The 21,485-nt window shown below is 39.3% G+C and overlaps 1 protein-coding gene across 17 annotated transcripts in view; it reads left to right on the top strand.

Annotated features, from left to right (window-relative positions):
* ryr1b (ryanodine receptor 1b (skeletal)) overlaps window positions 1–21,485 on the top strand; it is a 94,228-nt gene that overhangs the window by 57,161 nt on the left and 15,582 nt on the right. For 5 of the 17 annotated variants that reach the window (XM_077494276.1, XM_077494281.1, XM_077494277.1 and 2 more), the window contains 21 exons: window positions 36–166; window positions 522–842; window positions 1,632–1,872; window positions 1,941–2,028; window positions 3,530–3,622; window positions 5,522–5,536; window positions 8,727–8,897; window positions 8,991–9,050; window positions 9,773–9,907; window positions 10,061–10,173; window positions 10,443–10,539; window positions 11,077–11,183; window positions 11,264–11,315; window positions 12,294–12,374; window positions 16,656–16,755; window positions 17,738–17,817; window positions 18,306–18,382; window positions 18,687–18,760; window positions 19,658–19,675; window positions 21,142–21,222; window positions 21,351–21,439. In XM_077494276.1, the coding sequence (XP_077350402.1) occupies window positions 36–166; window positions 522–842; window positions 1,632–1,872; window positions 1,941–2,028; window positions 3,530–3,622; window positions 5,522–5,536; window positions 8,727–8,897; window positions 8,991–9,050; window positions 9,773–9,907; window positions 10,061–10,173; window positions 10,443–10,539; window positions 11,077–11,183; window positions 11,264–11,315; window positions 12,294–12,374; window positions 16,656–16,755; window positions 17,738–17,817; window positions 18,306–18,382; window positions 18,687–18,760; window positions 19,658–19,675; window positions 21,142–21,222; window positions 21,351–21,439 (2,224 nt within the window). The remainder of the gene's footprint in view (window positions 1–35; window positions 167–521; window positions 843–1,631; window positions 1,873–1,940; window positions 2,029–3,529; window positions 3,623–5,521; window positions 5,537–8,726; window positions 8,898–8,990; window positions 9,051–9,772; window positions 9,908–10,060; window positions 10,174–10,442; window positions 10,540–11,076; window positions 11,184–11,263; window positions 11,316–12,293; window positions 12,375–16,655; window positions 16,756–17,737; window positions 17,818–18,305; window positions 18,383–18,686; window positions 18,761–19,657; window positions 19,676–21,141; window positions 21,223–21,350; window positions 21,440–21,485) is intronic. The other 12 variants (XM_077494285.1, XM_077494282.1, XM_077494275.1 and 9 more) reach the window with 6 other exon arrangements.

Raw genomic sequence — 21,485 nt, 5'->3', positions numbered from 1 at the left:
TCTCTCTCTCTCTCGTCCTCGTCCCCCCGGCGCAGACAGCGTCCCGCTCTTGGCGAGTGTTTGGCCCACCTGGCGGCTGCGATGCCGGTCGCCTTCCTCGAGCCGGAGCTGAACGAGTTCAACGCATTTTCCGTTTACACCACCAAGACTCCCCGGGAACGAAGCAGTGAGTCGAATGACGACGCATCATCATCATCATCATCATCATCATCATCATCATCACTTTCGAAGACGTGGTCGACATTTAAACCTAATTTGCGGAGAGTCACAAATAAAGTCAATTGTTTATATACCGTATCATTTTTCTAAATATGCATAAGCACAAATCAATTATTTGTACAATTTTTAGGACTAAACACAATTTCTCTTCATAACGTGATGTGGCCCTTGCATCCTTTGGATTTTCTGTATGTGGTCCTCAAATGATAAAGTTTGCTGTAAAAGACAGTGTGGCAAAAAAACCAACAAACAAACAATAAAACCCCTTGTGAACGTTTTTTTTTTTGTTTTTTTTTCCCCAGTTTTGGGCCTTCCCAGCCAAGTGGAGGAGCTGTGCCCCGACATCCCCGAGCTGGACGTGCTGATGAAGGAGATCCACGACCTGGCGGAGTCGGGGGCGCGTTACACGGAAATGCCGGACGTGATCGAGATCACGCTGCCCATGCTGTGCAATTACCTGCCGCGCTGGTGGGAGAGGGGCCTGGAGAACTTCCCCGAGCTGGAGGGCCAGATCTGCACCTCCGTCACCTCCGAGCACCTCAACCAGCTCCTGGGGAGCATCATGAAGATTGTGGTCAACAATCTGGGCATCGACGAGGCGTCTTGGATGAAGCGGCTGGCGGGTCAGTGGGAGCGTTAACAGCCCTAAAATGCCGTGGCCGTTCATCAATATTTATCTGATATTGCTGTTTGGGAAACATATTGCAACCAATACAATACACGAAATGCTAATGCTACTAAATGTGCTACTTTTGTTTGTTAAATCATTCAAATTAAAATTGGGGGTAGCGTGCTCTTCACAAATATACACTTTGCTGTATTTTAATTTATTTCATTCAATCTCTGGTGTAATAACCTTATTTAATGATTGATTTTATTATTATTATTATTATTATTATTATTAATTCAATCTCCAGTGTAATAGCCTTATTTATTGATTGATTGAATTTTTATTTTTTATTTTATTTTTATTATTATTAATTCAATCTCTGGTGTAATAACCTTATTTATTGATTGATTGAATTTTTATTTTTTATTTTATTTTTATTATTATTAATTCAATCTCTGGTGTAATAACCTTATTTATTGATTGATTGAATTTTTATTCTTTATTTTATTATTATTATTATTATTATTATTATTATGAATTCAATCTCTGGTGTAATAACCTTATTTATTTATTGTTATATTTATTATATATGTTATATTTATATTTACCTTATTATAATTTAAAAAGAAAAAAAAAAAAGAGCCCGCCCCTTGAGATGGATAAAAACGTCTGGATTTTTCCTTCACACGAATGTCATATTAATCAGATTGTCACGTTTAGCCGACATTATTATTATGGCCACGAAAACGTTTTAGCTCGACTTCCACCCTGAAACGTTTTGGTGGCGCGTTTTGGCGCGCAGTGTTCGCTCAGCCCATCGTGAGCCGGGCCAAGCCGGAGATGCTCAAGTCGCACTTCATCCCCACCATGGAGAAGCTGAAGAAGCGCTCGGGCAAGGTGGTGGCCGAGGAGGAGCACCTGCGCATGGAAGGCAAGATGGAGGTGGACAGCGAGAACGGAACCATCCGGGACGAGTTCGCCGTGCTCTGCCGCGACCTCTACGCCCTTTACCCGTTGCTCATCCGCTACGTCGACAACAACAGGCACGTCCGCGAGACGCCCGGCAACTTATTCGGGAGATTTGTGACCTCGTCCGTCCGTCCGTCCGCAGGGCAAGATGGCTGACGTGTCCCGATCCCGACGCGGAGGAGCTCTTCAGGATGGTGGGCGAGGTCTTCATTTTCTGGTCCAAATCTCACGTGAGTTTTGCCCTCCCCCTTTTCATTCTTCTCTTCTCACAAATTGCTGAAATCCATCGGTTAAGTCAGGGGTGTCCAAACTAGGGCCCGCGGGCCATTTGCGGCCCGCCGTCCATTTTTCAGTGGCCCGCGACATATGCTAAAAATGGCATTTGACAAAGTTCAAATAAACATAAAAAAAAATGTTTGGAGATGGTCAAAGTAAGAAGGGAGGGTGTCAAAAAACAGATGCCATTAAAGGTTATTTTAGTTCACTAAAACTAAGGAAAAAACTAAAACTTATTGTTACCAAAATAAAATGAAAACAAAAATGCTTTTTAACTCATTCACTCACCGCCATTTTCACATTTCGCAATCCCGTTCGCTCCCGGCTGTTTTACTGGATTCTGACTGATTTTCCAAGGCCCACAAAATATTGTGTTCTATTGGAATAAAAACATGGAAGCTATCAAAAGAAAGGTTAAAGTCTCTTCTTTCATTAGGAAAAAAAAGGATGTTTCTATCTGTTTCCGTTTTGCAGCAATTAGCATTAGAAGAGAGCTAAGTTTCATCAGTTTTCACAAATCGATTTCAAATTGTAAGTCATTTTTTAGCTCTTTTTCTAGATGGCCCTGGTTGATCTCCTTTTGCTCTGCTGCCACCTGCTGGCCGTTTGTGTAATAACTACCATTTCTGCAACCGTTCTTTGCAGTTGAGAGGCTGCATCAAAGCCTTCTGTATGCTCTAGCAGAAATTAAAAAACAAACAAAAAAAACGTATAAATATGTCTTTGGGACACTTAAAACATTAAAAAAATAAGCAGATTTACACGTTATTGGGAGCAAATGAGTTAAAAAACGAAAACTAACTGAAACTACATTTTATGTTTACAAAACTAACTAAATATATAATTATAGCGTTTTCGTCTTTGGTAATTAATTGAATTCGTGAGCCTTTGGGGATGATTTGAAATGTGATTTTTATGGAATAATGCCGTTTGAAAGTATGTCACACCAAAGTGACGTCATCTAGCAACAGCCAATAGAAAAGCACCAAAAGATGACGTCGCTCCCATGCTGGTTTTTTAAAATATTGCAAACAAGTAATACACATTTAAAAAAAATAATAATACTAATACTGAAACTAACAAACTAAACTAAAACTAAGCATTTTTTAAAGACTAAAAACTAATAAAAAAAAAATAACAGAACCACCCTGAAAACTAATACACTAACTAAAATGAAAAATTTCAAAACTATTAACACCTATAAATTTATATCCCATATCATTTTTCTGAATATGCAAAAGCACAAATCAATTATTTGTACAATTTTTCAGACTAAACACAATTTCTCTTCATAACATGATGTGGCCTTTCGGATTTTCTGCATGTGGCCCTCAAATGAAAAAGTTTGGACCCCCCTGATTTTAAAAGTCCAGTAACAAAGTATTTGTACTTGGCCACTGCTGTCACGTGTGTGCGTGCTCGTGCGCTCGTGCGCGCGTGCGATTTTCTCTGCAGAATTTCAAGCGCGAGGAGCAAAACTTTGTGGTGATGAACGAGATCAACAACATGTCCTTCCTCACCGCTGACAGTAAGAGCAAGATGAGCAAGGTGAGAGAGGACGCGCACACGCACGCACAGATGTCAACGCACCAACATACAGATTTTTTTTTATTTTTTTGTCACAAATCCAAAAATAGCACAAATCCATTTTTTTTTTTTATGGAATATGGATTTATGTTCCGATTTCCGAATGGAAATATGGTCATTGATGATTAGTGGCAGAGGTGCATTGAACATTAAATATGATGTCAATATGGTACATTTGAGGTGTTCAAAATGATAAAGAAGACATGTCGTCATCACTCCGTATGCTGTAACACATGAAGGAACTAATCTCTGATCAACTGACTAACATTTTTGCACATGCTGCAACACGTTGCAAAAACGTTCTCACGTCAGCGATGTGCGTCTTTTCCATCTATGAATAATCAAATCAGATTTTGTCGCGCTCGCGACCTTATCGAGTCGACAGTGCGTCCGGAAAATATTCACACCGATTCTCTTTTTTGCACGTTTTTGTTCCGTTACGCTCTTCTTCCAAAACGGAATTCATTCTCTTGTTCTTTTTTTTTCCCCCTCAAAATTACACACACCACATAATGATAACATGAAAACAAGTTTTTTTCCATTGATCGACGACCTTCTCAATAATGCGTTGTAATTTCTTAAAGAAGCCACAAGATTAGTGATAGACAGATATTTTTTTTTTTAAGGCCGATAAAAATACAGATTATTAGTAGTCAAGGAGGCCGATAACCGATATTTCAAGCCGATATTCATTTGCAGTAAAATAGAAAAAAAAAAAATTCTTTTAAAGTGTATTAACAGATTTGTTTAAAAAATTATAACAAAAGGTTCCAGGGTTGTTATTAATATAATAATACAAATTATTGATTAATAATAATAATACAAATAATAATAAAAGTTTTCTTAAAAACAATAAAAATTAATAAAAAAATATAAAAATATGTATTACTATTATTATTATGTATTTTTTATTTTTTATTTCTTAATTATAAAAAATTTTAAAAAGCAAGTAAATAGATCCTGAAAGATTTCTACTGTAAATAAAGTTTTCTAAAATTTCAACATATATTTTTTTTTAAATAAAGTGTAGGGAGTTCCTTTTTTTTTATAATGTGGAAATTTAAATAGATCCATAAATGAAAATATTTGTTTATTTTCTTTAAATAATAATAATAATAATAATAACTATATTGACAGATTTGTTTAAAAAAATATAACAAAAATTGCAGATTTTCCAGGGTCATTAGCGTTTGTTAAGCTAAATTAAAAAAATAAATAAAAAGCAAGTAAATAGATCCCTAAAGATTTCTACTGCAAATAAAGTTTTCTAAAATTTCAACATATTTATTTATTTATTTAATGTTTTTTTTTAAATAGTGTAGGGAATTCCTGTTTCTTTATAAAATGGAAATTAAAATCGAGCATAAATGAAAAGTTGCCATCATCTCACTGAGTGACAAATGCATGCGATTGGAGCTCATTTGGCCTTTTTGTTTGTAAAATGTTTCAAAAGATCAGATTTCAAAAATGGCCCGGTCGATAATTGGTCTATCCCGCCACAAGATGGCAGCAAAGCAATATATGTTAAGAAACTCCTCAACTCAACATCAACATAGTGCTTTAACACAAAAAAAACCTTTATTCATCCTCATTTTTTTTTTTTTTTTTAATAGATTCACTACATTTTGGAATAAGGGCGTTTTTTTGTTTTTTTTGTTTTTTTTCCCCGTTTTTCCGGACGCGCTGTCACTCGTGAGACGCGGTCGCCTTTCACACCATTTAACATGCCAAACTCGCAGCAGCGTTGTTGAGAGGCACTTTGTGGTGGCGGAAGGACGGACGGATGGACAGACGGCGGCGTGTGGCTAACTGTGCTCTCTTCCTTGTGTCCTGGGTCGGGGTCGGACGGCGGGCCGCTAGGCCGGAGACGGAGAGGTTAGACTGTGTTTGTGCACGAGCGCTGGGCTGGGCTGGGCTGGGCTGACCGCATGGGCACCGCCCCCCCCCCCCACCGGGTTTGGGCCAGGCTTGTCGTCGAGCTTCACGCCGTGGAACGCCACACTTGTTACCACGCAGACCCCATCGCGTGCTCGCACACACACACACACACACTAGCTCTAAATTTGTATTTAAATTGGGGGTGTCGGGCGATTAAAATGTAATAGCAATTTATCGCATGATCCAGTAGCTAACTCCCATTTTTTTTATCCGTCCTGAATATATAATGAAATATATTTTTTGTTAGTGTGATATTGAATTGTGATGAGGTCATATTTCTGCCACTAGATGGCGTAATTGCATTTGTAAGACGTTGGTGACAGCTCGGTGCATTTTTCTTTTCATATCAAGAGTTATCTCATTTTCAACATGGAGTCACTTGTGAAATTCTGCACATTTTTAACATTATAAAATGCAACTCGAGCTCAGTCCCCACAAATAGATACATTATTATTATTATTATGATTACATTTATTGATGCTAAATTTTGACATGGAGGTGTCTGCTGCGTTGTCACTGGCTTTCCAAGTAAGGGGCGCTCATTAATCGTGCGTTTAAAAAAAAAAAAAAAAAATGACCCCCCTAATATATATATATATTTTTTTTAATCCAAAACTAAACAAAAACAAAATGCAAACACAGTATGACACAGTACAAAGTATTAGAGGTGTAATAACATCTAATCAATTAGCAAATTAATTGATCATTTTTGCTAATTCATTCATTGTGTAAATATTCATCGACAGTAAATATTCTCCAATTTCTTTAGACCGCCATTAAAGCAGACTGATTGTGATTTTTTTTTTTTCAAAAATCGTTTGCAAACAGCTACTTTTACTTTTTAAACAATCTACATTTTTTTGCGACACAATCATAATAAATTTACATTTTTGCATTTTCTTCACTAGCAAAGTGAAATTGAAGTGCTCCGTTTTTCAATAATCAATGGAAAGTAAAGCATTTTTTTTTTTTTTTTTTAATCCGACTGATCGATGACTCGACAAAATCATGGAAAGATGAAGGCATTATTCAAATAATCATTAGTTGCATAGTCTTGATTGGCAAGCTACATCAACACGGAAACTCCCGCCTAAACATCACGAGCATCACGTTTTGTAAACAGACACTTGTTGCATCAGCACCTAACAGACGCATAACAGGTCGTGAACTCATTTATTGCTTATGTTTGTCAAACAATACATGGGAAGAGGACCTTGACAAAAGTAATCACATATTAATTCACAATATTGAGGGAAAGAAAAATCTCAATTTGATTAGTTTTGACCCTTGTTGCGCCCTGGTCAGCATGCGTGTGTGTGCGTGCGTGTGCGTGAGCGAGCAGCGGGTCTGCGGTGGCGCGACGAAATCTCTGTGCTGTTGTCGATTGATTGTAGTGGCCTGACGGGTGTCATGGCGCCCGGCTTAGCAAGTCGCTCGTCCTTTTCAAGCGCGTGCGCCTGCAGCCGAGCGCCATATCGTCCCGCTTTGGTTTGATTAATAAAAAAAACGATTGCCTGTAGGTAGATCAAAGGGGGTTGTTCTGATCTTGGATTTTTTTTATTTTTTGGGACACCCTTGTTGTATTTGCACGGAAAAGCCACAACCTCATCTTCCTCTGCTGTCACCAATGGATAGGTAGATAGATTACAAAAAAAGCTAGCGTCGGCCTCCATCGCACTTACTAACTGGACGACAACATCTAATTCATTGACACTATTAAAAACGTTCGACCACTGATGATGTCATCACGTGTTTGTCCCTTGGTGGCTTGAAGACGAGACGAGACGCTCCTGTCCTTGGCAAATGAAACGAAAGGAAAGGAAAGGAAAGGCACAAGTCTCAGGACAGGAGGCCAAAGTCAGCAGCATCTTGTGTGGGCGGCGCATCCGGAAAGTAGTCACAGCGCTTCACTTTTTCCACAAGTTGTCTTTACAGCAGGGGGGTCAAACTCATATTAGCTCAGGGGCCGCATGGAGGAAAATATATTATTAAGTGGTCCGGATCGGTAAAATAATGATATATACCTTAAAAACAATTGCCGTCAATTATACGCAGATTTTTGGGCCAGGGTTTCTGAGTCAAATGTGGATTTGCCGTTTAAGCGGCGTGAATTCTTTCCAGATGCTCTCCATGTGTGCATGACTGACGGTGAGGCTGCATTGTGTGCGTGGGTTCAAACGAGCCCGTCAGAAGTTTTGGTGGACAAGAACGCGTACTTGCGTATGTCTGAGGAACAACTTTTCCGTTTCTTGCCGATGTGGTTTTTGTGCGCATGCGGTGCCACGCTGCATGATTGTGAATGTGGCCATCACATTGCAAACGCTGCTTTTGTTCCATTGTCAAGCCTTTGCACTTATTTGGCGACGTATGCATTCGAACCTTTTCGGTCGACTTCCCGGTTGCATATTTGACAAATCAATAATGAAAGATCAAATAAGATTTTTCGGCCATTTTGACGAAAAACGGCTAAATTGTTGAAGCTGTTCTTGAACCATTTGGAGTGTCAGCATAAGATAACACAAACAATTTTTGTGATTCCATACACCGGCAGCCCATTGAAAAGAGATACAATGCTGCCCTCTGCTGGTCATAATTAGTGGGTGTTTTGATTTCACAACCCATTGACCAGTCAGCGCTGCACTTAGATGTTGCACTGCCCATTGATTAAAAAAAAAAAACGTAGTTGACGTCATTTAACGTTTATGGCAACATACTTCGTGATTTTACGAATCGTTATTAAACGTTTTTGGCAGTCAGAGTTAATGAGTATGTTTTATTATTAAACAAAGCCAAACGTATCATATTACATACAAGTCATATTGAGCTCTCTATTTTACGAGTAGAATATATTTTTTCCCATTAAAACCCTGATGTATATAATCTGACACATGCATTGCACGGATAATCCATGAGAGGGCAGTGTCACCCAGCTGATGTGTTTCCCACTTTTAATCGCTGTGATTGCTCAGTTACCGAATTCCAATTTTGAAATCAATAATATAAACATCGTAGATCTTACGTCACCTTTCATTATTGATTCCCTTTGAAATTTTTGGTATGACGTGACTGAAAAGCGTCTCGGGTGAGCCGAATGTGTCGTGACCGTTTTTCCATCTGCCCGCTGCAGTCCGGAGGCTCCGAGCAGGAACGTACCAAAAAGAAGCGTCGGGGCGATCGCTACTCGGTGCAGACCTCGCTCATCGTGGCGGCGCTGAAGAAGATGCTTCCCATCGGCCTCAACATGTGCTCACCCGCCGACCAGGAGCTCATCAACCTGGCCAAGATCAGATACTCGCTGGTACGCTCACACCTGCAGGCCACGACGGGGGAATCGTTTCAAATCACTGCTTGACAGAATGACATGAAATGAAAACTTTGCTCTCTCCTGTAGAAAGACACCGATGAAGAAGTGAGGGAATTTTTACACAACAATCTTCATCTCCAAGGCAAAGTAAGTCCGTTGCTGTTTATACACAACCTCATTTACTGCAAAACCTTGCTTAAAAAAAACAAAACAACAACTCAACTTTATTTATAAAGCACTTGAAACAGAAATCGGTTGTGCAGTAAAGGATAAGGTAACAAAAACAAGAACAAAGCAAACATTTTGAAGTGAGAATATAAGTTGTTGTTTTTTTTTACCGGCAAGGTTCCATCCCCTCTAAGCCTCCGCTTTGCCTTCGGTACCTCCGATTTTGTCGGGTCTGCTGACCTGAGGCACCGGACAAGTGCGAAGGGGTGCCAGATAAGGTGGGGCAAGACCATTTAAAAACAAATACAAGAATCTTAAAATGGAGTCTAAATTTCACGGGCAGCCAGGATAAGCGGTTATTCAGTATGTTCCCTCTTACGGGCACCAGTTAAGGAGACGAGCAGCAGCATTTTGGACAAGCTGGAGACGCTGGAGGGAGGACTGGCTGATTCCAAAGTAAAGTGATTTACAGTAATCCAGCCGAGATGTAACAAACAACAGGACAAAAATGCAGAATATAATATTTAGCCCCGACAGGGCAAAGTTGCTTGCATAGAAAATGTTGGTAATACGGTAAAATTTGTATGATTTTATCACCACAGCTCGACTGATAACCTGCTAAGTCATTTCCTGGTCAATCTTGACCCAACGTGCTGAATCCCAATCAAAATAAATACACGATGCACATGTGTGGCTTTTAGGTGGAGGACCCGGCCATGCGCTGGCAAATGTCTCTGTACAAGGAGATGTCCGGAAAAGCCGAAGATGCCGAGGACCCCGAGAAGGTGGTCAAAAGGGTCCAAGAGGTTTCCGCGGTCCTCTACCACATTGAAGTGGTGAGTACAAGCAATACAAATCCAGCTGCAGATGTGTCTTAGTATAGTTGATTCATTTTGTCGTATATTTCATTCATAAACACAAACGTGACCCCCGACCTATTTTGTTGCATCTGCACAATATCGCGACAGTCGTTGTTTTTTGTACTGTAGACGGAGCATCCCTTCAAGTCCAAGAAGATGGTGTGGCACAAGCTGCTGTCCAAACAGCGGCGGAGGGCCGTGGTGGCCTGTTTCCGGATGACGCCCCTCTACAATATCCCCACGTAAGGATTACCCATAATACATCAGATTTTGCTCTCATAACAGTACAGCTTTCTTCTCTAAAAGGTGGGAATTTGATTGTTATGGTAACAGTATGACTTTTTTTTTTGCAATTTAAAATAAATAAATCACAAGGCATCCCAGGGCACACATATGTCTAATTGCCGGTAATATTTTGAGTGGGATTCTTGGAAATGAGTGTGGCTGGTAAAGGCTCGCTGGACTCATAAAGTTTGATGTGTGATGATATGATGCTAACATCCTCCCGCAGGCACCGAGCCACCAACATGTTTCTGGACGCGTACAAGCGCAACTGGTTGGAGACGGAGGGATACTCCTTTGAAGACAAGATGATTGACGACTTATCGGTTTGTCTTCTCCGCACGAAAATATTTATCCTTTTGCATTTTCTTGTCATTCATCTTTACATACTGTTTTTTTTTTTTTTTAAATAAATATTTTTAAAATTTATTACAAATAAATTCAAATGTAATTTAATTTAATTTAATAATTAAAAATAAATAAAGTTAATAATATTAATAAATTTATTAATCTATTATTATTATTATTATTATTATTAATTAACAAAAATGAATAATTAAAATAAAAAATGTAATTAAAATAGATTTAACATTTATTTTATTTATTTAATATTTTATTTAAAATAAAAGGAAATGTTTATTTCACCCTAAAATGAGATGACTTTTCCGAAAGTGACCCAGACTAGTCAAACATGAAAATATTTCAAATGATTACATCTTTTTTGGGGGAGGGAGGGGCAAAAGTTAGACAAAGTTTGTGTATACTGGTGGGAATCCTGAAACTTTTCTTATGAGGATATTCTTCATTTGTATGCATGGAAAATGAACAGTATGTAAAGGTTAAGCTGTATGTACTTTTAATAGAAAGCCCTGGAGGAAGAGGAGGAGGAAGAAGAAGAGACGGAGACCAAACCCGACCCGCTTCATCAGCTCATTCTGCATTTCAGCCGAACGGCTCTCACGGAGAAAACGTAAGAGCGTCTCGGGGCTTTTCTTCACTTTCTTCTTCTTTGTACCGAGACTCATTTGACTGTTGTTGTTCCTGTTGCAGAAAACTTGACGTCGACCACCTCTACATGTCGTACGCTGACATCATGGCAAAGGTGAGCTTTGTCCCGCAGGTTGGTGTTCATGATGTACAGGTAAACAGACAAAAGTACACAGACAAACTGCTATAAAGCAATATTTGTGTCTGTTTTTCATACTCCATACCTGCTCAAACCGAATAAAGATTATTATTTTTTTTAGGATTATGTCCCTTTACATGTTTTTTTTTTTTTTTTTTTTTTTTAATAATACATTTTTATTACAAAAAATTATTTCCATTATAGTAAATGACAGGCATATGTCATCACTAGGGTCATGCAATGCTTACTGTCATGACTAGGGGTCATGTAAGAGTTATCTTTAGTCATGACCGCGAGGTCAAGTGTCTGCTTTGTAACCAGCATTCAGTTTCAACCGGTAAGACGCGATGTGATGTCAAGAATCGTTAATCTCTTGACTTGGTCAACAGCCAATCAGATAATTCCACGTCAGCCCTGTTACCCACATGTCTAGCCACAACCAATCAGATCGATTCGCTGTCTATATAAGCCTGTCTGAGGAGGGTGTGTTTTTGTCAGATTATTACCTCTGTTCCTCTGTGCAACTCTCGTTGTTTCTCGTCTAGCCACGTTCTGTTCCACGGCTCTCGATGTGAATAAATAGTTCAGGACTTATTTGTGTCTGCGTTTTGGGGATTTTCACGAGTTGGACTATGATGCGGAAAAAAAGTAGAATCTGCTGGAAAATAATAATGTCAAATATCACTTCAGTGGTTTTCATGTCAGTCAATGAGGCTTTTTTTTCCCCCGCCAAACCAAGAAACAATACGACTTGAGTCTCTTACTTTTTAGAATGTTATCATGACGGGACATTTTTCTCAATAATTCGCACCGCAGTCATTCCAACGGGCGTATTTTGGAAACTTTTTGAGTCCAAGGACCCAAAACGTTTTGAGACTCTGATGCTACTTTTGAAATATTTTCCTCGTGGGCCTTGAATAATCATTTCCTGTTTTCTTTGCCATCTCCTCGCAGAGTTGCCATATTGGTGAGGATGACGAAGGGGGAGAGCAGGAGGGGGAGGAGCCATCCTTTGAGGTGCGGCAGACAGAGATGGTATGGGGGGACCGGGGGAAGGGCAGACAGGGGAGTCAGCAGAGAAGCAGCTCCCCGCGCCACCCACCAGTGACCGCACGACATCAACACACTCGCACCCGCCCCCCAAATCCCAAGCCCCGCCCCGCAACAGACAACAATCGTATAATCCGATCGTATAATCGTCTTGTGGTCTCACTCACAACACATCCTGCGATGGCGGACTGAGCTGTGCATGCCTTTTTTTTTTGCTCGATTCGGAACATCGCAGAGTCTTTTCTTTTTTCGTCCCAAGTTGTGAGTCCGACCAGATTTTTGTGGGCCGACTCACACCCGTTTTACTCACATTCTTCATTGGAACGTGTCTCGCCTGATAACCGGAAAACTAACCGTGACCTTCCTTTCATTTTGTTTGTCCCCCCGATTTGATGCAGTGTATTTTTCTTCACCCCGAATATCAAATTGCAACGTCAATTGAAATGTAATTCATTGTTGAGCCCGAGTGCATGTTCCCACACGCACACACATTTCGTTCACAATGCTTGCAACATCTTTACCTGCAAAGGTGAGTCGAACAATTGGAAAAGAGCTTCAGCCAGTCAGGTGCATAATAGGGCAAGAGTGGGGGGGTGGGGCTTAGAGGGTGGGTTGGGGGTTCTTGGGCATGCGGGTGGGTAAAGTGAGTCATGTGTTCCAAAAAGGCGAGTAATGAAGTGTGATACAAATGTAGTAGAGCTGCATTATAATAATAGTACGCAGCGATGCCTTGAGATACGAGTGGCCCGAATTCCTTTTTTTTTTCTGACTTGACTTGACGACCACTTGGATGGTGGCAGTGGAATCAGATTAACTCGTTTCACAGTTCGCAATAAGCGACAGTTTGGCAGATGGGAAACAATTCTTCTTAAAAAAAAAGAGTTTACTGGCAAACTTTTGACGAAGACGGCGCTGCGTCCGGTAATAGCGCCAAATATTGCAGCACAACCGCACCCGCAGTCGGCGCCCGTTTAGCCACCTATTCACCAAGAATATTGCTTGAATCAAACACGGCCAAAAAAACTGACAGCTTGGAGCAAATTTGCACCTGATTTACCACACATGGCAATGAATTTGCGCCAACAACATGGTTGTTATAGTAACAGTTGCCAGAAAGATGACATCATCAGAAAGCCAGGTTGGACCGAGAGGAAGCGTTTGAAGCGCCATTAAGCTGGACAGAGCAGAGAGGACCACAACGACGTCAGTCATTCATAAAGTACAAATTATTGGTGCGGTCGTTTTGTAAAAAATATATTTTCAGAGGTTGGTGTGGGCGTACAGTATGTATCTGGCACGTAGAAAATGAACATAAAATGCCTACCCGTCATTGCCGATCAGACCGGGTTTCGTTATGTGTCCTAAACCAACATAGAAAATTTCTCCCTCCCTCTCTCTCTCTCTCTCCTCTCTGCATGATCAGCCAAAAAGAGACGTGCACGTGCCACGTGCACTGCTGTCATGATCCCGGGATCGAAGTTGCGGCAGGTTAATACATGCTTCAACATACATCCATAAACGTTATTTGCGTCCGTGTGGATATTTGCGCTGGCGTTAGTGAATTCATCGATGAGTCTCATTTGCATTGGGGTCAAATGTATGCAAATGACCTCATTTACATACGTGCAAATAAGACCGGCGCACTGTGGCGCAATCTGGTTGGCAGCGCACTTAGTGACGGATTTCCCCGTGCGCGTGTTTAGTGAAGTAGGCGCTCCCGGATTGTTCCATTTTACCGGTTAGCGGCGGTAGGAGAGTTCGCTTAGCTTAACGCCAACAAACTATTTCAAGCACCAAAGATAGGCCAAGTTCATGAAAACTAACCAACTAACTAAAAGCAAAATCGAGCCCTCTTGCCAAAAACAATATTCCAGCTGAGGACTTGTGACGCCTCCTCCGTCTCCTTGTATACTATATCTGGATTACACTGCCCCCAGCTGGCCACGGTGTGCAAACCACAACAATTTCAACTCATATCTCAAGGCACCACTGTACATTAGGGCTGCTTTGAATCGTGAAATATTATGCACCAATGTTTTGAAGTACCGTATTTCCGCAAACTGTGGCCGGGAGTTCTTATGTACTCAACTGTAGCAGGGTGAAGGCTAATATTATTTATTCTGTGCTATAAATAAATAAATAAATACAAATTCCAGTAATATACAATTATTTAGATTTTGTAGATTATTATTATTAGTTTTTTTTTTTATATATTAGTGCCATTTCCAGAACAAAAGGTGTGATATAAGTAAATAAGATTTTTTTCAATTTGTTAAAATGCGATTTGTTTTTTCTTCCTCGTTAGAATTTGATTTTAATGTCACAATCGGACATCTTTATCGTAGAATAATACAATTTAATTCTTTGAAGATTAGGGTTTGTCATCTGAACAAAATAGTTCTATGGGGTAAAAAAAATAAATATATATATATATATTTATATATTTTTTCCCCTGAAAATGAGGCTTATTTGCTGGATTTGAATGTCATTTAGGGGTACATGCAAGTATATCACGAGGAGCCCCTTGGAAAAACGCGTATGCTAGTCACCAAAAGCCCGTTCTTGCGTACGGTATGGCCACCATTTGAGGAACTACGGTATGTCACTTCTCTAGTATATTCCGTTGACCATCAAACAAACAAGTTAAAGGGGATATGTTGTACATAACAATTGACATTGATGCATCACAACTTTCACAAACGACAGTATGTCCCCTTTTAACTGCCTGCACTAATGAATGCTACAAAGGTTGCACTAGGATTTATTTTTGAAAGTTGCACGCTGGACATGAACGTATGTTGAGTACGTGTATGAGAGTGCGTGTGTGCGTGTGTTTTGCTTTTGGCCCAAAGTTCGGCTTGTGTTTGTAGCTTGCGGAAGTGGTCAAGTTGCTGGGATGTCTTCCGAAACTAATGCACACAGTAGAAGCGCGTGCGTGTGTGCGCGCGTGCGTGCGTGCGTGCGCGTGCGTGCGTGTTGTGCGCGTGCGTGTGTGCGTGAGCGTGAGCAGAGCTGGCCCAAGGAAAGTTTTACTTCTCATTTTTGACATCTTCTTTTTTTTTATATATACATTAGGGATGTCACGAAACCAGAAATTTAGTAGCCGATGCCGATCCAGCATTCTCGATGCCATTTCGATACCACGGTAAAAAATGGAAAATCAACAACTTTAACATAAAACATAACAACATATTCAAAGTGAACAAACAACAACGCTGTGTGCTTAAACCGACCAATCGGCATGTAGCTTGAAAGCGTTCAAATAAAATACTGTCAATTCAAGTATTAAACAATAAAATAAAATACTGTGCATGTACAGCAGGCCAGCTTTAAGTATTAAAAACAAAAAAAACAAAAAAGGCATCACAGTGCATGTACAGGACCGTCTCAGAAAATGAGAATGTTGTGATAAAGTCCATTATTTTCTGTCGTGCAATTAAATAAGCAAAAATGTCATACATTCTGATTCATAACAAATCAACTGAAATATTGCAAGACTTTTATTCTTTTAATATTGCTGATTATGGCTTTTTTTTTTTTACTTGATCTGAGAATCGGATATTTCAGTTTTCTTAAGCTGTAAGCCATAATCAGCAATATTAAAATAATAAAATTAAAATTAAATTCATTAAAATAATAAAAGGCTTGCAATATTTCAGTTGATTTGTAATGAATGCAGAATGTATGACATTTTTGCTTATTTAATTGCATTACAGATAATAATGGAATTTATCACAATATTTTCTCAGACAGTCCTGTACATCTAAATCATTTTACAAATTAGTTTTGCCAGTTTTTTTTTTTTTTAAACAAAAATACAAAAAAAAAAAAAAAATCACACTTTTCCAGTAAATACACAGTACGGCGGTTTATTATTGTTACTTTATTAAGCCTCAATGATATTCAGTACCTCACAAACTGCTGGATTACTCTTGTGGCTAAATGAGTTTTTGAGACCTTTTTGAAAGGTCATAAAGACATTTTAAATCCGACAGCAGAAAAATGATGTAAACATGTCTGCCAGATCTTCATCGAGATTCTCGTGCGTGTTGATCACTGATCAATCATATTGGCGGAAAAAGAAGTCCTCAAAATCCGATTATTTTTTTTTGCTTCGGCCCCCACGGAGGCAAACGGGCCGGCTCTGCGTGCGTGCGTGCGTGCGTGCGTGAATGAAGAGAGCGAGAGCGAGTGCGGGGGGGCAGTGCACTCTGCGCGGGGGGCGTGGCTAACAGCCGCTTCCCTCCTGCTCTTGCGCCCCATCAGGAGAAGGAGATGGAGAAGCAGAGGCTCCTCTACCAGCAGTCGCGCCTGCACAACCGCGGCGCCGCCGAGATGGTCCTGCAGATGATTAGCGCCTGCAAAGGTGGGCTGCGGCGCGCCACAATTTCAATCGTTACAAAATCAACATCATCGGAAACATTTTCGAGTTGTTTCAATGTATTCATATGCACCTTTTTTTTAATTTTAAATGAACCAATTTAATATTTTGTAATGATAGTTTTTCCAAATAATTTTATTTGTCTTAATATTTTTATTTTGTTTTATTTTTTATTTTTTTATATTTAAATATTTTCTTGTTTTGTACCAAAAATAAACGATGGTCCTACTGCACAGTGCACATGCTGCACTCCAACATCAAGTTTTTGCCAACATAAATAAATGAATATATATTATTATAATCAGCATCATTGTAAAAAAGATTATTAATACATATTTTTGAGTTGTTTATATGTGTACATTTGCACCTTTTTTCCCATTTTAAAATAACTAATAATTTATTTTGTTTTTTTTAATTATAGGTTTTCCAAACAATTGTATTTTATTTATTTATTTAATTATTTTTTTACATTTTCTTCTTGTTTTGGACCAAAAATAAATGATCGTCCTACTGCACAATGCACAAAGTTTTTGCCAACATAAATAAATAAATAAATTTATATATATTTTATTATAAATATATATTATTAGAAATTCTGTTTGGTCCAAAAGGAACTTGTATAATTATAGTGTCTTTATTTTTTTTTAATTGGTCTTAATATTTTTAAATGCTTAAACATGTTCTTAAAAAAAATAATAATCGCTTGAATAATCATGATTTCAATTATTGCCAAAATGATCGTGATTATTATTTTTTCCTTAATCGAGCAGCCCGACTGTTTGTACATTTTCTTCATTTGCAGTGTTGTTTCTGGCAGCCATTTTAGTTTGTCTTTTGGTCAAAAATGCTCAATAGTGATTGATTATTATTTATTTTTTTTCTTATTGTCATGTTTTTTTGTTTTTTTGTTTTCCATTCGTAATGTTGTGAAATCCACACGCCTGTTGCGTCCACTTGTTTGTTCCAGGTGAGCCCGGCTCCATGGTTTCGTCCACCCTCAAACTGGGAATCTCCATCCTCAATGGCGGCAACTGCGACGTGCAACAGGTCAGGACATGCCGGCCATTTTTCATTTTTAGTCGCAGTTTTAGTCCCGCTTCAATCTTATCATAGTTAGTCCACATTATTGTTGGAACGTTATAGCTGTTGGCTTTTTTTTCTTTTTTTTTTCTCCACAAAATCATAAAATCATCGTTTTTGTTCATGAACTGTTCATAGATTTGAGGCCAGTTTTTATTAAGTGCATTTTTGTCTCGTCTTCATTAGTTGATGAAAAAGCATTACTGATTTCGTCCCACTTATTGTTTATTAATGAGGGTTTTAGTCTCGTTTTAGTCCGGTGAAAGGTCGTGTGTTGACGAAATTATTTTTGTTTAGTTTTGGTTGACGAGAAGTAACACTACTGCACCGGGCATATTTTCATATTGTTTGGATTTTAAAAGAAATTGATCTGAGCATGGTTTTTCCATTAAAAAAAAAAAAACAATATATCATAATCTTTGCTTTTTTTTTTTTTTTTTTTTGTCTCCGTGCAGAGAATGCTGGACTACCTGAAGGACAAAAAGGACGTTGGCTTCTTCCTGAGCGTTCAAGCTCTGATGCAAACCTGCAGGTCTCGAACAAAATGCCCCCGTTGATGTTTACTTGACTTTTCATATTTGCCAGATGATGTCAAACAATGTGAAGTTGATAAGTTATAGATATAGATAATAGAATTTTGTTGCTAACCATAACAGCAGAACCTACCAAGACTTTTAAGCAGTATGGCAGATCAGATTAGTTCTGTGGGCAGAATTAATGATGCTTCACCTTTAAGATGGACTCGCACCTTTTGTCAACAAATATTTGGCCAAATACTCGCACGTGTTGGATTGCGTGTTTAGATGTGTTCGTTGGCTGTTTTTTTTTGTGCCCAGCGTCCTGGACCTGAATGCTTTCGAGAGACAAAACAAGGCAGAAGGACTTGGAATGGTGTCAGAAGAGGGCACGAGTGAGTACAACCCACAAAACGGGCAAAACATTGCCACTGATGGCAAGATTTCTTTGCCTGAGCACAAATTCAATCACTCAATTTTTTTTTTTTTTTTTTTTTTTTTTAAAGCAAATATTTGGGGACATAGGTGACCCCCGACCCCAAAATTAGACAAACTTGAAAATGTGGTGTTTCACTGTCATATGACCATATTAAAATCCAAGTTTATTAACTCATTCACTCGCCGCCATTTTCACATTTCGCAGTCCCGTTCGCTCCCGGCTGTCTTACTCGATTTTGACTGATTTTGCAAGGCCCACAGAATATTGTGTTCAATTGCTATAAAAACATGGAACCTACCAAAAGAAAGATTAAAGTCTCTTCTGTCATCGGGGGAAAAAAAGTATTTTTCCGTTTTGCAGCAATTAGCATTAGAAGAGAGCAAAGTTTCATCAGTTTTCACAAATCTATTTCAAATTGGAAGTAATTCAGTTTTTTTTCTAGACGGCCCTGGTTGATCTCCTTTGCTCTGCTGCCACCTGCTGGCCGTTTGTGTAATAACTACCGTTTCTGCAACCGTTCTTTGCAGTTGAGAGGCTGCATCAAAGCCTTCTGTATGCTCTAGCATTAAAAAAAAACAAAAACGTATAAATTCGTCTTTGGGACACTTAGAACATTAAAAAACACGTATTTATACGTTATTGGGAGTAAATGAGTTACTGTGTAAGAAAGTCATATTTTGATGTGCTCTCATGCACATCTGTGCGAGTGCACGTGAGAACGTGAGAATTGTGATGGAAATGTTGTGACGTCGTCCTCCATCCACGGACTGCAACCCAAGTTTTGTGCGCTCACCGCATCTCTCGTCTTGTCTTCTCTCTCCTCCCTCCCGTCCTGCGTCGTCGCTGGCGTCAGATAAGAAGCTGGAACGTGGTAAATGGACGTCGCTTAGCCGCCTTGCCGTGAGAAATTAATCCGCTTCTCATCTCTCGCTCAAGAGTAGAACTCAACTTGTTTTTTTGTTGTTTTGTTTTCACCGCCGGCTAGCTGTGCTTCATCATCTTGGTTTTGGTCATCATCATCATCGTCGTCGTCATCTGGCTTGTGGAGTGACTTGAGTGTTTTGATGGCGGATCTACTGCAACTCAGAGCGCCGCCACGAAAACTTTTTGTGTGTCAAACATGACTTTTCTCAGGCTTTGATGTTTCAAATTGTTCATTCAGAACGCGATTGATTGTACTTTGGGTAGAGGAACAAAATGCAAAACAGTCCGTATATTTTGTGTCAATTGGAAGCGATTTCGTGACATTTAAAATGAAACTGAGACTGCTGATATTTTTTCTTTTTTTTCTTTTTAGGAAAGTGTGACATCAAATGTTAGTCGTCTTTTTTTAGGAAAGTGCAAAATAAGAGTTCTAACTCGGGTCTGACGATTTAGGGATGTAACGATAAGCGCGACATCGTGATATCGTGATCGTCATGGTCACGATATTTAAATGCAACGCATATGTTTAAAAAAAAGTCAGGTTGATTTCCATTTGTGCACTTCTAGCACCCTCTGGTGGCTAGTTTTTTTTTTTTTTTAGTGCAATTTAATTTTCATTAGGGATGTTTTGGTCCTTCTACGTTGAAAATCGACACTAATTGTCAGATGAAGGGGAACGTAATATGCCTCTGAAGCAAGTCAATATGAATTCAATGTGTGCGTGCATTAACAACTTAACATAATAATAATAATAATAACATAACATTGATGTTACATACAAAAGCATAATATTGTGCTTTTTTTTAGTATGAGCTCATTTTTTTTCCCAATATTTTGGCCTTTTTTAAATATCGCCAACCTCCCCCACAATATTGTGATAATTATCGTATTGTGAGCTTCATATCGTGATATCGTATCGTGATATTTGGATATCGTTACATCCCTACTGACGATATGGATTTTGTATTTTTTTTTGCGGCCGACGGTGATTCCAGTATTTGGCAGGATAAAATTACAATTGCCGATTAACTGATGAATTAAAAAAACATTCGTATATAATGAGTAAATTATAGCAGTTAGCCCCGTTGCGTCACAGCACGTTTGTACGTTTTTGCCAGCCCCTCCGTAAATGTGAACTGACCACGTTGGTCACCTTCCAGATGGTTTTCAGAGTTGAGTAGATCTGTCGTGCATGTCCTGCATTTGTTGTGTTGCATGTGCAAAGAATGCTGTGCCTTCAAGTCCAGTCGCCAAAAATGGATTCTTTTCTCTCAAACGGGAGAGAAGACGAGAGAGAAAAATGCTTCAAAAAGTTGTCAAAAGAGCACTTCTAACATTGTAATCGTTGAAATACGACGAACGGGTCATTTGCTCGACGTGGTGGATTCAATTGCATCCGATTTGTCCCTTTAGATGAGAAAGTGATGGCGGACGACGAATTCACGTGCGACCTCTTCCGCTTCCTGCAGCTTCTGTGCGAGGGCCACAATAACGGTGAGGGAACGTTTCGTTCCCGTATATTTCAAGTTTGCTCATATCTGTCATCCATATGCATTCACGCTGCCCGAACACATGAGAAACAACCGCGACGGAATGTAAATAATGCGCGTGTCATCCGCTAGACTTCCAGAACTATCTGAGGACTCAGACCGGCAGCACCACCACCATCAACGTCATCATTTGCACGGTGGACTACCTGCTGCGACTGCAGGTGAGCGCCCGTCGTGACGTTTGGCAAAAAGCTGCTTCTTCTTTTC

The sequence above is a fragment of the Festucalex cinctus genome, chromosome 13 (assembly GCF_051991245.1).
Source record: "Festucalex cinctus isolate MCC-2025b chromosome 13, RoL_Fcin_1.0, whole genome shotgun sequence".
In the NCBI taxonomy this organism is placed as follows: domain Eukaryota; kingdom Metazoa; phylum Chordata; class Actinopteri; order Syngnathiformes; family Syngnathidae; genus Festucalex; species Festucalex cinctus.
This window is presented reverse-complemented; position numbering and strand designations above follow the sequence as displayed.